Raw genomic sequence first — 12,635 nt, forward strand, 5'->3', positions numbered from 1 at the left:
GCGGAGGGTTTGGGCTGGGGGGTGGGGTGGGAGGCCATCAACCTGTGCTGTCATCAGACTCGGGCTTTGAGTCACCTGGGGGTTTGCCTGATGAGGAAAGGTCACCTCTCTTGGGCTGTGCTATGGGGAGGGGAACCCTAAAGGTGTTCCCAGGGGCCCTTGTACATCAGGTCAGCCTCGTTCAGTTGCGAGTAATAGAAAACCCAACCCTACTTGGCTTAGGTCAAAAGGGAATTTATTGGCTGAGAAAAGAGAAAAGTTCATGATGGCTTCAGGTGGGGCTGGATCCAGGACTCCAGGCATATTCTCAGGACTTCTTTGCATTTCTGGGCTGGGCCTTCTGCTGGGCTGGCTTCACTCTCTGCCTCCCATGGAGCCAAGCTCCCCTCACGGTCACAAGATTGGTCTGCCCTCATGTCCCCTCAGGATCAAGTCCAAAGGAAAGAGTGAGAATCTTTCCATGTCCCTATCATGAAGGTCCTAGAGTCACTTAAATCACCCACATGTCCAACCCCACACAGTCCCGTGGCCTGGGGATGCTATGCGTCGACTGGTTGGGCCTGGGTCACACGCTCCTCTCCTGGAGTTGGGGTGGAGCACCCCTATATGGAATGGAAGGCAGAAGGTGTGAGTGTCCAAGTAAGTCAGGGACTGTTGTTAGAGAGGGGACATGGGGCCAGGGGAGTCAGCCACGAACGTCCCGCACGTCTCGCGAGAAGGGGATGCGCTGCAGCCCCGTGAGTGCTGTCTGGATATCTTGGTTGCCCCTCCCACTCCCGCGCTCTGCCTTTTATTTTCTTGCCCATGTTAGTCTTCCTGGTCATGAGTCTAAGTCTTCCTGTTTCCATGGCAACACGCGCCTTCCCTTTAGGTGTCAGAGAAGCTCAAGCTGGCAGAGAAGACAGCCTTGGACATCGACAGGCTGCGGGACGGCTACCGGCCGGCCGCCAGGCGCGGGGCCATCCTGTTCTTCGTGCTGTCAGAGATGGCGCTCGTCAACGCCATGTACCAGTACTCCCTGAGCGCCTTCCTCGACGTCTTCGGGCTGTCCCTTAAGAAGTCGCTGCCTGACTCCATTCTTATGAAGCGATTAAGGAACATCATGGACACACTGACCTTCAACATCTATAACTATGGTTGCACAGGTGAGCACCTCCTCCCACTGAGTAGGACGGGTGCCGTGTACGCGTGCACCTCTGGGTCTCGTGCACAAACTTCCTCTTCTCAGAAGGACACTGGTCAGACTGGGTCAGGGCCCCCCCCCCATGGCCTCACTCTAGCTGTGTCACCTTTCTGAAGCCCTGTTTCCAAATGCAGTCACATTCAGAGGTCCTTGGGCTCAGGGCTTCAGCATACGGATTTGGGGGGACATAATTCTGCCTGTAGCAAATGGGGTACAGGGCTCACTTAAGTAGCCAAGCCTTCTAACACATAGGAAGTAGAGCTGAAATCCCAGATTTTGACTTACACAACTTTTTTCCAGGAAGGCATTTCTTCTGCTTAAAAAAAAGACTAGTATTTTGCTTCTTCCTATCAGTGTAGAGTCTATCGATGGCATGTGTTTCTCTACCATCGAGACTGGCTCGCCATGGCCAGCAGCCCACATCCGGCCCACTGCCTGCTTTTGTAAAACACGTTTTCTTGGAACACGTTTGTGTACCCATTTGTATGTATATATATTGGGCATGATGTATATAAATTGGGCCCTGAGTTCTTACACTTAGCTGTGGATGTCAGGCGCAATGAGGGCTCAAAGCAACCGTGCAGTCTAGCTATTTCATTTTCCCTTAAATTTAAGCACATTGTGCATAAGGAACTCAGCTTTAAAAGTGATTTTTTTTTTAAATTGTCAATATCCATCTATATCTCTTCAGGGTTGTTTGAGAAGCACAAGTTACTCTTTTCTTTCAATATGACAATCAAGATAGAACAAGCAGAAGGGAGAGTCCCCCAGGAAGAGCTGGCTTTCTTTTTAAAAGGTAATGAATTTGCCTCATTTCATTCTTCCCAACTCACTTGACCCACACTGTATATATATGTAAGTTTGTTCATTCACATAAACAACAATAACAGAAAGTCTCCGTAAAACTCGGCTTCCAATAGCACTTCGTTATTAAATGTTTCCATTGACAATTCCAACCTCAGAAATGGTCTGGTTTGACTCGGTACAGCCAGTCTCCATCTACAGGCTGCTCTGAGTCTGGAAGCCACGCCGAGTGGCTGTTTGGAGCCACAGGCGATGACTCGGGAAGCCCACGCGTCCTTCTCTTCCCAGTCCCCTCTTTCTAGCAGATTTTCCCCCAAAGCGAGAAAAGTCCAAGTCCAGAGCTGCCTACTCCTCCTGGTGTGCTGGTGTTGGCTGTTGACTCTTCTTCTGTTGTGATTAGGAAACATTTCCCTGGAGAAAAGCAAACGAAAAAAGCCCTGTGTTTGGTTGTCCGACCAGGGATGGGAAGATATCATTCTTCTATCAGAAATGTTTTCAGACCACTTTGGGAGTCTTCCTGATGACGTTGAGAAACATCTGTCTGTCTGGCAGGAGGTGAGCTCATGTTCTCTTTCTTCTCCTTCGCTTGCCTACATGTCAGTAATCTCCTAACTTAGACTGTAGCCTAAGTCCTCGTAAGTGAGAAGATGTTCCTTTGAATGATCCATTCAGAGTGTAACCCAGTGCCCTCTAATTCCCTGAATGGAACTCTCCTTTATCTAGCTCAGCTAGCTTTGTGGGAGAACCATCCATCTGTCCATCTGTCAATCCATCTGTCCGTCCATCTTAGCATCCATCCAGCTCTCCATCCATCTATCCATCTGTCCATCCATCCATCTATCCATCCAAAAACTATTTATTGGGTGCCTGCCATGGACCACGTCCCTTGATGGGCGCTAGGGACTCAACAGTGAATAACAGTCAGACCTTCCCGTCCTGGAGCGCATAGTTTTGGGGGGTAGAAAGTGGCCTGACTAGAAGTGGCCTTGATGTTCATACTTCTATAGATTTCATCCTTTTACAGTGGCTTTTGGGGCCTGTCTCATTACACCATTGGTGCCACTATGACTGTCCTTTGCTCTTCCCAGTGGTATGACCAGGATGCGCTCGAGCAGTTTCCATTCCCCTTGGGTTACGATAAAAACATCACCCCTTTCCAGAAGTTGCTTGTTTTGCGTTGTTTCCGTGTGGATCGGGTGTATCGTGCCGTGACCGACTATGTGACTGTAACAATGGGAGAGAAGTAAGTGCGTTGTTTGTTTGCTTGGCCCTTTCTGTGAGGTCGTCCCCACAGCCGTCAGTGGCTGGCCAGCTCCGAGAGAACTGTCACAGCCCCGCCTTGGAGCATTGTTTGATAGCCAGTGCTATTCAAGAGACATGCAGTGTGCGAGACACAGGGAATGTGACGTTTTCTAGTAGCCACATTCAAAAAGAAACAGGTGAAATAAATTTTAATAACATATTGTGTTTCACTCAATATATTTAAAATATTATTTGAACAAGTAATTGAGATACTTGTGCGTACTTCTTTTGATATTAAGGCTTCAGACTCCTCCTGTGTGAGCTCAGCACAGCTCAGCTGACGAGACACACTTCCATGCTCAGTGGCCACGTGGCTCGAGGCCACCTGATGGATATTGTAGTACCAGGGTTGAGTGTGAAGCCAGACAGACAATTTTAGTTGGCAAACTAGTATGCGTTCATGGCCGGGAGGTGATGGAAATGAGGGTATGAAGCTGGGTGGGGATGGTGGCATCTCAGAGAGGTCACGTCCTGGTCAGCTGTCCTTTAACTCCCAGTGACTGATACTAGGTGGCAGTGGGACCCAGATACTCTGACTCTTCAGAAGCAGATACAAATTTGGATTTCTCCCAATCCTTATGTGCTGGCAGCTAAGTTTTTGGACATGCCTTGGAGCTGTCACTGGGGAACCTCTGGGTTTTGTGCTGAGGGGACGTCAACCCGGAAGTCTGGCCAAGAGGTCGCCCATCAGGAGTCACCCAGCTCTGTACAGACCTCCTAACGCCCACACGGTGGACCGAGCTGTGCCAGAGGGGTGCACAGAGGTGCCCAGCGCTCAGTTCACCGTCCAGTGTGCACATGTGCACAGAAACTGGGTTCTAAAACGAGGAGGGGTGTGCGAGCCGCTGGAGCAGGGGCCTCCTCCCAGGGTGCCAGACGCGGGGAAGGACAGCGCTGGTCAGACGGGCCAGCCCGGCCTGGAGCTGGCCTGCAGGGCACCTCCTAACTCGGGCGAGTGCGTCTTTCACCAGGTACGTGCAGCCCCCCGTGATCAGCTTCGAAGCCGTGCTCGAGCAGAGTTCTCCAAACTCGCCCATCGTGTTCATCCTGAGCCCGGGCTCCGACCCTGCCAGTGACCTTATGAAGCTCGCCGAGCGCAGTGGCTTTGGGGGAAACCGCCTCAAGTTCCTGGCCATGGGTCAAGGTCAAGAAAAGGTAATTTGTTGTTGGAAGGAATAAGCTCTAAATTGGGGTGAGGTCCCGGCCTCTGTTGGGAATCAGGCTTCGAGCTAGTAGTGCCGCTGCATGCGGGAGCTCGACGCGTTTGGTCTACGGAGCAGGAGTCAGATGCTAGGAGGACGACGACATAGCGTGTGCAATTCTACCCCCGCCGCCCTCTGACGGACCTCCCAGTGGTCCCTGTGCTCTGCTGCTCTCAAAGGCCCTTTTCTCACACACTCATCTCCTCCTGTCCTTACCACACCCGCCGCCATCAGGGTTGTCACTGCCCCAGTGGCACGGCCCAGGAAGTGCCACTGTGTCGGAGGAGATGGAGCTCTTAGGGCTGAGCGCGGCCACTGAGTGCAAGATGCTCCCTCACCTTCCAGGCTGGGACCAGCCCAGCGGACACAGGCGGCCTTGACGGAATTCTAAGACTGTGTCTTCGAAAGGCCCTCTGTAGCTCCTGGATCGCCGGCTTCGGAGGGGTGGGCCCTCACTTTTGGGGGGCTGGGAGCGGGTCTCTGGGCGAGTACAGGCTTGGCGTGGCTTTGGGACCAGCTCTTCCCTTCTCTCCCCATTGGTGCAGCTGGCCCTGCAGCTGCTGGAGACGGCGGTGGCTCGTGGGCAGTGGCTGATGCTACAGAACTGCCATCTCCTGGTCAAGTGGCTGAAGGACCTGGAGAAGTCCCTGGAGAGGGTCACCAAGCCCCACCCAGACTTCCGCCTGTGGCTCACCACGGACCCCACCAGGGGCTTCCCCATCGGGATTCTGCAGAAGTCCTTGAAGGTCTGGTTCAGGGCAAACACCGACATGCCCACAGCCCCGTTCCTCAGCTCACCGGCATTTTGCTATACATGTGTGTGCGCATGCGCACACGTGTGTATTTAGAAATAAACCTAGGATATGGTTGGAATCTCATGGACACCCCTTCCCAATTCCATCTCTCCCTCTCTCTTCGGAGATAAGCACTGTCCTGAATTGGGTAACAATGATTGGGTGACAGTTCAGACTCCCGGGCCTATCTGCCACTTCTGGATGAACCCGAACAATGTCTCCGTTAGTTTCCACGTACTTCACATTGATTAAACCTCTAATCGCTAATCCTGGACCCACCCGCAGCCTGCGGTACTCTAGTGGGTTGTACAGAAGGTTCCAGTGGCTCACACGCCCCATTTAACTTACTCTCCCGAGGATTTTTGGGGAACGGTTTTGTCATCTGCCTGTGGGGCAGGTAGAGGGAAAACATAATGGCTTTCATTTTACATTTGAGGACCCCACGGTTCAGAGAGAGGTTAAAGAACCTTCTCCGGGTCCCTTGTTGAGCAAGTGGCATCGTGAGGACAGCACCCACTTCCTTAACTTCTCCTCCTGGGCCCTTAACAAGAGACTTTGGCTATTTGAGGAATAGGCCAGACGGCTGCGTAAGGAGGAAGGAAACACCAGGAAGTCTCCGTTCTGCACGCCCCTCAGAGCTGTCTATGGGTCTGCCGTTACTGTCACTGTCTCCTCCTCGTCTGACAGGTTGTCACAGAGCCACCCAACGGGCTGAAACTCAACCTGAGAGCAACTTACTTCAAGATCCCTCATGACGTGCTGGAGCAGTGTCCACACCCTGCGTTCAAGCCCCTGGTGTACGTGTTGGCGTTCTTCCACGCGGTGGTGCAGGAGAGAAGAAAGTTCGGGAAGATCGGCTGGAACGTGTACTACGACTTCAACGAGTGTGACTTCCAGGTCAGGGCACAGCGGCGGCTGCATCCCCTCAGGATCCGCCCCGCTGGTGGCTTATCCTGTCCCCACCCGCCCATTGCTCTAAGTCGGCGACAGCTGAGCTGTCCCTGCCACATCCTCAGAGGCCTAGAATGCAGATGGCTCCGTGGGTTGGAGTATAGCCACGCCTGTTCCTCCTCCTTTAAGGTCTGCATGGAAATTCTGAACACGTACTTAACCAAAGCCTTCCAGCAACATGACCCTCGGATCCCGTGGGGCAGCCTCAAGTACCTGATTGGAGAGGTGGGAGTGTCTTGGGGGACCCTCAGGGGATACCTCCAGGGCTGGAGTGGGGCTGGCCTGGTGCCCTGTGCGTCACCTGGGTGCCCTCGGGTGACTCCCTCCTGCTCCTCCCGCCCGCCAGCCCCATGAAGGCCCCTGGGTCCCTGCAGTCACCCAGTGTCTTTGTCCTGAGTGAGCCCCATCCACACGGAGTTCCGGGTTCATCGCCGTGGGGCTCGGCTGCTCTAGGGTCGGCAGTCCTCCCAGCCACGCCTTAGGCTCCCGTCCAGTGGACGTGCGGGTCCACTGTGGGACCATGACTGTACAGGGGTCTCACACAGCTCACACAGTGGCAGACATCACCAATTCCAAAGACAAGAGTGGCTGCTGGCTTCTTCGATTGTTCTGTGTTACCGCTTGTTCACTGTGTTTTGAGATTTTGCCCATCGTGCACTGGCTTCCAGCGCTTCCTGAGGGCCCCGTGTCCCCTGGGCTCTGAGTCGTAGACAAGCCTCCTGTATACAGTGGATCAGAGGTTACACGGTCTGCATGGTCTGAGCAGCGCTGTGGTCAGGCCGGCAGGATGGCACCAAGGGCACATGGGTTTGCCCCTGAGCCAGCCTCGGGGTACCCCAGGGTTCTGGGGCCCGGCCGGCTCTCAGCCCCTGTACCTTCAGGTCATGTATGGAGGACGGGCCATCGACAGCTTCGATCGGCGCATCCTGACCATCTACATGGATGAGTACCTGGGAGACTTCCTCTTCGACACTTTCCAGCCCTTCCACTTCTTCCGGAACAAGGAGGTGGACTATAAAATCCCTCGCGGGGACGTCAAGGAAAAATTCGTTGGTGAGATTTCGCAGACACCAGAGAGGATCCGAAACCCCTTTTCTCAGGGGGGCCGTGCAGCTCGGCTGTCCTGTTTTCCCTGGTTGGCTTGGTGGCTCTTCCGGCCCCTCCTGGGGGGCTCTGTCGCTGGTGGTGTTGTCACCTGTGAGGGGGCCCGATGGGCTCGTCCTGGCCTCAGAGCTGACGGACTTAGTTCAGGTTTCCTGTCCTGGAATGGTGGTCGATACATCCGATTCTGCCTGGAAGGGCAGAGCGGCCCTTGGGAAGCTCCCTGAACTGTTTTCATAAAAGACAGAGCTGGACTGGGAGAGCTGGTGTAGAGTGTTCGTTGAAAACGTGTCACCCACCGAGCAGTGGAAATGAGTCTTGCGTGTCTGGGGATGTTACTCTGGGGGCCCCCGAAATCGAGGGTGGCATGACGTGTCACCTGTCTGTCCTCTGTGACTGTAGAGGCCATCGAGGCCCTCCCGCTGGCCAACACACCTGAAGTGTTCGGTCTTCATTCCAACGCCGAGATCGGCTATTACACTCAGGCTGCTCGAGACATGTGGGGTCACCTGCTGGAGCTGCAGCCCCAGGCAGGTAAGGTGTCCGTGGAGGCTGCACTCATGTGGTTGGGGCCCTGGGGGTGGCACCTAGTGTTGCTGTTGGTCCTGAGAGCTGGCACATTGCGGTGCCTTTCCCAAACCGGAAGGCGCAGGTGCCCTCGGCCCACGCTCAATGCCCTGCTGTTCTAACATGTGTCCTGGTGTCAGGGGAGTCCAGCAGTGGCATCAGCCGAGATGACTACATTGGCCAGGTGGCCAAGGACGTAGAAAACAAGACGCCCCAAACCTTCGACTTGGACCAGGTCAGGAAGCACCTCGGGATGGGGATGTCGCCAACGTCGGTGGTGCTCCTGCAGGAGCTGGAACGCTTTAACAAGCTCGTCGTCCGCATGTCCAGGTCCCTGGCCGAACTGCAGAGGGTGAGCTGGCCTGACAGACGCGCAGTTGCCGCCTCCACGTGCTGCCTGGGCTCCCTGACCACCTCAATTCTGTCCGCAGGCCTTGGCTGGAGAAGTTGGAATGAGCAGCGAGTTAGATGATGTTGCCAGGTCCCTTTTTCTCGGGCAGATCCCTGCCATCTGGAGAAAGCTCGCCCCGGACACCTTAAAGTCCCTTGGCAACTGGATGGTCTACTTTCTGCGGCGGTTCAGCCAGTACACGTCGTGGGTAAGTGAGAGGTCGCTGTCTGGTGGCCACTTTGAGGGGCAACCCGGACCCCGTGACCACCCCAACCCCTTCTCTCACCCAGCACGACCTCTGGAGCAGTGGCTCGGGGGCTCTAGAACTGCTCTCTGACTCTACCTGTATCTTTTCGCCTTTTTTTGTTTTTAAGACTTTGAAGTGTACCACACACAGCGTGATTGGTTCCTCTAAGCGTCTGTCTTGGCAACGGTTCCATCTAAGTACCTCCAGGCCCCCTCGTTATTTTTAGGGTACTTAATTTTACAGAGACCCCGTGGCCTCACCTCTGGTGGATGTTTAGGTGATTACCATCGTTTGGTGCACATGAGCACGTCCCACGGGGAAACTCCTCCAGCGACATTGTGGGATTGAGTGTGCCTTGTAAATCCTGACACTCTCGTCACGTACTTTTCTAGAGAACTGGAAAACAGCGTGTGAAAACAACTGTTCCCCTTGTGTCTCTGCAACTCTGTGTGTTCTTAGTATTTTGGATCTTTTCTCCCTGATCGGTAAACAAGAATGTCTAATTGTTTAGATGTGCATTTCTCTGACTGTGGTGAGGCTGAGTGTATTTTACATGCGTTTGGACATTTCGTGTTTCGTTTTCTGTGAATTGTTTTTTTGTATGTTGGTTTCATTTTTATCGAGTTTTCTGTCTTTTAAAGTTGATTTTTTTTAAGAGCTAATTTTTCAAGGAAATTAGTCCTTTGTCTGCCAGGGTTGTAGATATCCCCCCAGCTCATCCTGTCTTTTGACTTTTGTGTATGGTATTTTTTCCACAGGAAAGTTTTACATTTTTATGTAGTCAAATATATCAGTCTTTTCTTTTTTGGCATCTGGATTTTGTATTCCTCACTCCAAGATTATGATGATATTCACTGGAGATTTGATCTGGTACTTTGGTGGTATTTTGTTACATCTAAATCTTTGCTTCTTCTGGAATTTGGCGGTCCAGCTTGCCTTTCCCAGATGGGCGGCCGGCTGTCCCAACACCATCTTTTTGCCGCTAAATGAATTACGTCTTTTATTGTGAACGCACTTCTAGTCAGGTTTGACCCTGGCATTTGATGGCAGCCCCAGGCTCCCACTAGCTGCCCTTCCTTCTCTCCAGGTCACTGAGGGTGAGCCCAACGTGATGTGGATCTCGGGGCTGCATATCCCAGAATCCTACCTCACGGCCCTGGTGCAGGCCACCTGCCGGAGGAACGGCTGGCCACTGGACCGCTCCACCTTGTTCACGCAAGTGACCAAGTTCCAAGATGCCGATGAAGTGAGCGAGCGGGCAGGACAAGGTACGGTCAGCTCCTCATGGATTTCCAGCCTCTCGTTTAGAATCTCCCTCCCAGAGCCACCCCCGATTCAAAGGGATGAGCGTCGTGTGGGCCTGAATGGGCCAGGCCGTGTTAGGAAGTCAGACAGCCGCAAATACTGGCCGTCTGTACACTGTCCATGTCTTGATGTCTCTGAGGGGAGCACACACGCTTCTCTTCCAGGTGGTCCTTTGAGACCGTGGGGTGATGCCAGGGGAGGCCTGACCCATGTTCACCCTGCTGGTTTCTGGGAAATGGGCTCCTGGGTCAGAATCAGATCTTTCAGAGAATCAGCTCACCAGGTGGCTTCCCTGGAAACCTTAGGGGCTTGGGGCCTGGGAGCCAGAGACAGGATGGACTAGATCGGAACCATTCAATTCTGCTGTAACTTCGAGTCCCTTGGTCACGGACCGTGCAAACTGGAGCTGGAAACTGCTGTTTACCGGGGCCATGTTGTCTTAGGGGACATTTAACCACAAATACCAAAGCACCCTTGAGCTCTTGAGAGGGGATTTATGGTAAAGATTCAGGGACGGCCAGGAGGCCAGCGAGGTCACTGAGGGACTGGCAGGTGTCAGGGCTACCACTCTCTCTGGGCCTGTTGACTGTCGTCTGCGCCTCTCCATGTTCCTGTGTCCTTCTGCCCAGAGACCACTTTCTCTGCCAGGCTTCAGCTTCCTGCTCCCCAGTCACTTGCTCAGAGGGGATGTGGGGTTGGCATGGTGCCAGCGTGGGGGCCCACGGCCGTCTAAGCCTGTGTGCCTTGCTGGTAGATGGCTGGGCAGAGGCGGCCACCCCTCGTCCATTTCACTGCGACCATGGGGGAGGGTCATGGGGTCTGTAGAGTGTCCCATCTGGGCTGTTCCTCTCGAAAGGAAAGGTGGGCAGGGCAGAAATGCCGGCCCCCTCTTTTAGAAAAAGGCCTGAGCTGTGTCTGGGGAAGGCCAGTCAGTCACCTTCCTGCGTGTTGGATACATGCAGCAGAGAGCGCTGTCCCCCAGCGGAAGTTCCGGTGCCTCCTGTCAGCCCCGGCTCTCTTCCGGTGCCTCTAGGATGCTTTGTGTCAGGACTGTATCTGGAAGGTGCCGACTGGGACATAGAAAGAGGCTGTCTTGTCAAGAGCAAAGCCAAGGTGCTGGTTGTGGACCTGCCCATCCTGAAGGTCATCCCCATTGAAGCCCATCGCCTCAAACTGCAGGTGCGAGGTCACGGAGCGCCGCTTCCCCGCCTCTCTGCCGACTGGTTACCCACCAGGTGGTTTCATGCCTCTCGTGGGTGGGGGAGCCTGTGGGATACCCTGACTGCATGGAGTCACTCCCCGGAAAATGCACGTGTGCACACACGTGTCTGCAGGCTTCTCAGGGGGCACAGATTCAAGGGCAGAAGCTGAGGTCCGGACTAACTTCTGGAGAGGCTCCTGGCTGCTCGTGAAATTCTGTGGGCAGTGCTGGAATCAGAAAGTGGTTACCGCTGGCGTGGACGGCACTCCTGCTGCTTTACCCGGCCTGGATCCCCTTCTCATGAATGTGTCTGGGGGAAGTTAGCGGCCATGGGGCTTGTTTGCTTAGATGCAGCCCGGCAGGATGGCACGGAGACAAGCCTTCAGCCCTCCCGTGAGAGCTCTCTCTCTGACTCGGGAATCCTCACGTGCCTTTCCTTTGCAGAATACCTTCCGGACGCCAGTCTACACCACCTCCACCAGAAGGAATGCCATGGGGGTTGGCTTGGTCTTTGAGGCCGATCTCTTCACCACGAAGCACATTTCTCACTGGGTGCTGCAAGGGGTCTGTCTCACCCTGAATTCTGATTAACCCTCGGGCTGAAGGGCATTCGTGAACAATGACTAAGTCTGCGGTCATTTCTTGGGGTCTCTCAGGAGGCAGGAGGGGACTGACGACGATTTCCCTTTCATTTGAAATAAGCCATTTTAATCTCTTTCCACATAAATTAACCTGGTTTGGTTTTTGAAGCTTTTTTAAAGAATACAAAAAAAGTAAATTCAATACGAGAGCATTTTCAGATGTTGAGTTTTCTTTTCCTTCTCAAGGGAAACAGTTGATTAAGCAAAAGTGCCTGGCTTGTCACTGGTGCAAGTTGAGAATCCTTGCATAAGTTTTTAAAAGCGTGTTTTTGATGATCTGGGTCTGTTTCAGCAGATGCCTCTTTGGGGAAAGATCTGTCTGCTGAGGTGTGGGGTACAAGGCCCAGGGGCTGGGTGGGCTCAGGCAGAGCCCCCCTTCCATGGGCTGGTGGTGCCAGGCACAGAGCAGAGGTGGCCAGTCACCCACAGCCCCTCCTCCCCCCTTTAGAGCCCTCTGGCTGGGCTCTGGCTCCGGCCTGTCAGCGTGTGGGTGAGGCCATTGACCTTGGTGTTTAATTCCTGCATGAGCTCCTGCCCCCACCCTGCCTGGGTCTGTGGGGTTAGGCGCAACTTAGAACCCCAGGACCAGCAGCTACGGGGTGTCCCTTCTTTGTGCATGCCACGGGGCCAGCCTGGAGCCCTGGCCAGGCCCGACGGGAGGTGAGCTGTGGCTTTCCTCTTTGAGGGAGGGGCCAGGCTAACAGGACACAGGGCAGGGGCCCAGAAACGAACAAAAGTAGCTTTGCCAGCACTTCAGAGCACAGACCGCGCTAAGGGATGGCCCTGGGCAGTGAGAGGTAACGGGACCTCCTCTTTCCGGAAGTGAACCCCCCACCTTCCCAGGGCAAGAATGCAGTAGTAACAGGGAGGGGTGGAGGAATCTTGCTGTTTCTCTCCCCCAACTAGCCTCCTCCTAGGCCCTCCCTCAGGTGGTTTAATAAAAGAC

General features: G+C 54.1%; 1 protein-coding gene across 1 annotated transcript in view; it reads left to right on the forward strand.

Moving 5' to 3' along the window:
* Nucleotides 1-11,831, forward strand: part of DNAH10 (dynein axonemal heavy chain 10) — a 113,664-nt gene extending 101,833 nt beyond the window's left edge. The window contains exons 65-79 of the mRNA XM_019748752.2: nt 872-1,145; nt 1,875-1,979; nt 2,388-2,542; nt 3,076-3,230; nt 4,261-4,444; nt 5,037-5,237; nt 5,973-6,182; nt 6,366-6,461; nt 7,118-7,289; nt 7,740-7,871; nt 8,045-8,256; nt 8,336-8,503; nt 9,630-9,810; nt 10,881-11,026; nt 11,493-11,831. Of these exons, the coding sequence (XP_019604311.2) occupies nt 872-1,145; nt 1,875-1,979; nt 2,388-2,542; nt 3,076-3,230; nt 4,261-4,444; nt 5,037-5,237; nt 5,973-6,182; nt 6,366-6,461; nt 7,118-7,289; nt 7,740-7,871; nt 8,045-8,256; nt 8,336-8,503; nt 9,630-9,810; nt 10,881-11,026; nt 11,493-11,639 (2,538 nt within the window). The 3' untranslated portion in view covers nt 11,640-11,831. The remainder of the gene's footprint in view (nt 1-871; nt 1,146-1,874; nt 1,980-2,387; nt 2,543-3,075; nt 3,231-4,260; nt 4,445-5,036; nt 5,238-5,972; nt 6,183-6,365; nt 6,462-7,117; nt 7,290-7,739; nt 7,872-8,044; nt 8,257-8,335; nt 8,504-9,629; nt 9,811-10,880; nt 11,027-11,492) is intronic.
* The last annotated feature ends 804 nt before the right edge of the window (nt 11,832-12,635 follow it).

The sequence above is a fragment of the Rhinolophus sinicus genome, linkage group LG16 (genome assembly GCF_036562045.2).
Source record: "Rhinolophus sinicus isolate RSC01 linkage group LG16, ASM3656204v1, whole genome shotgun sequence".
Lineage (NCBI taxonomy): Eukaryota > Metazoa > Chordata > Mammalia > Chiroptera > Rhinolophidae > Rhinolophus > Rhinolophus sinicus.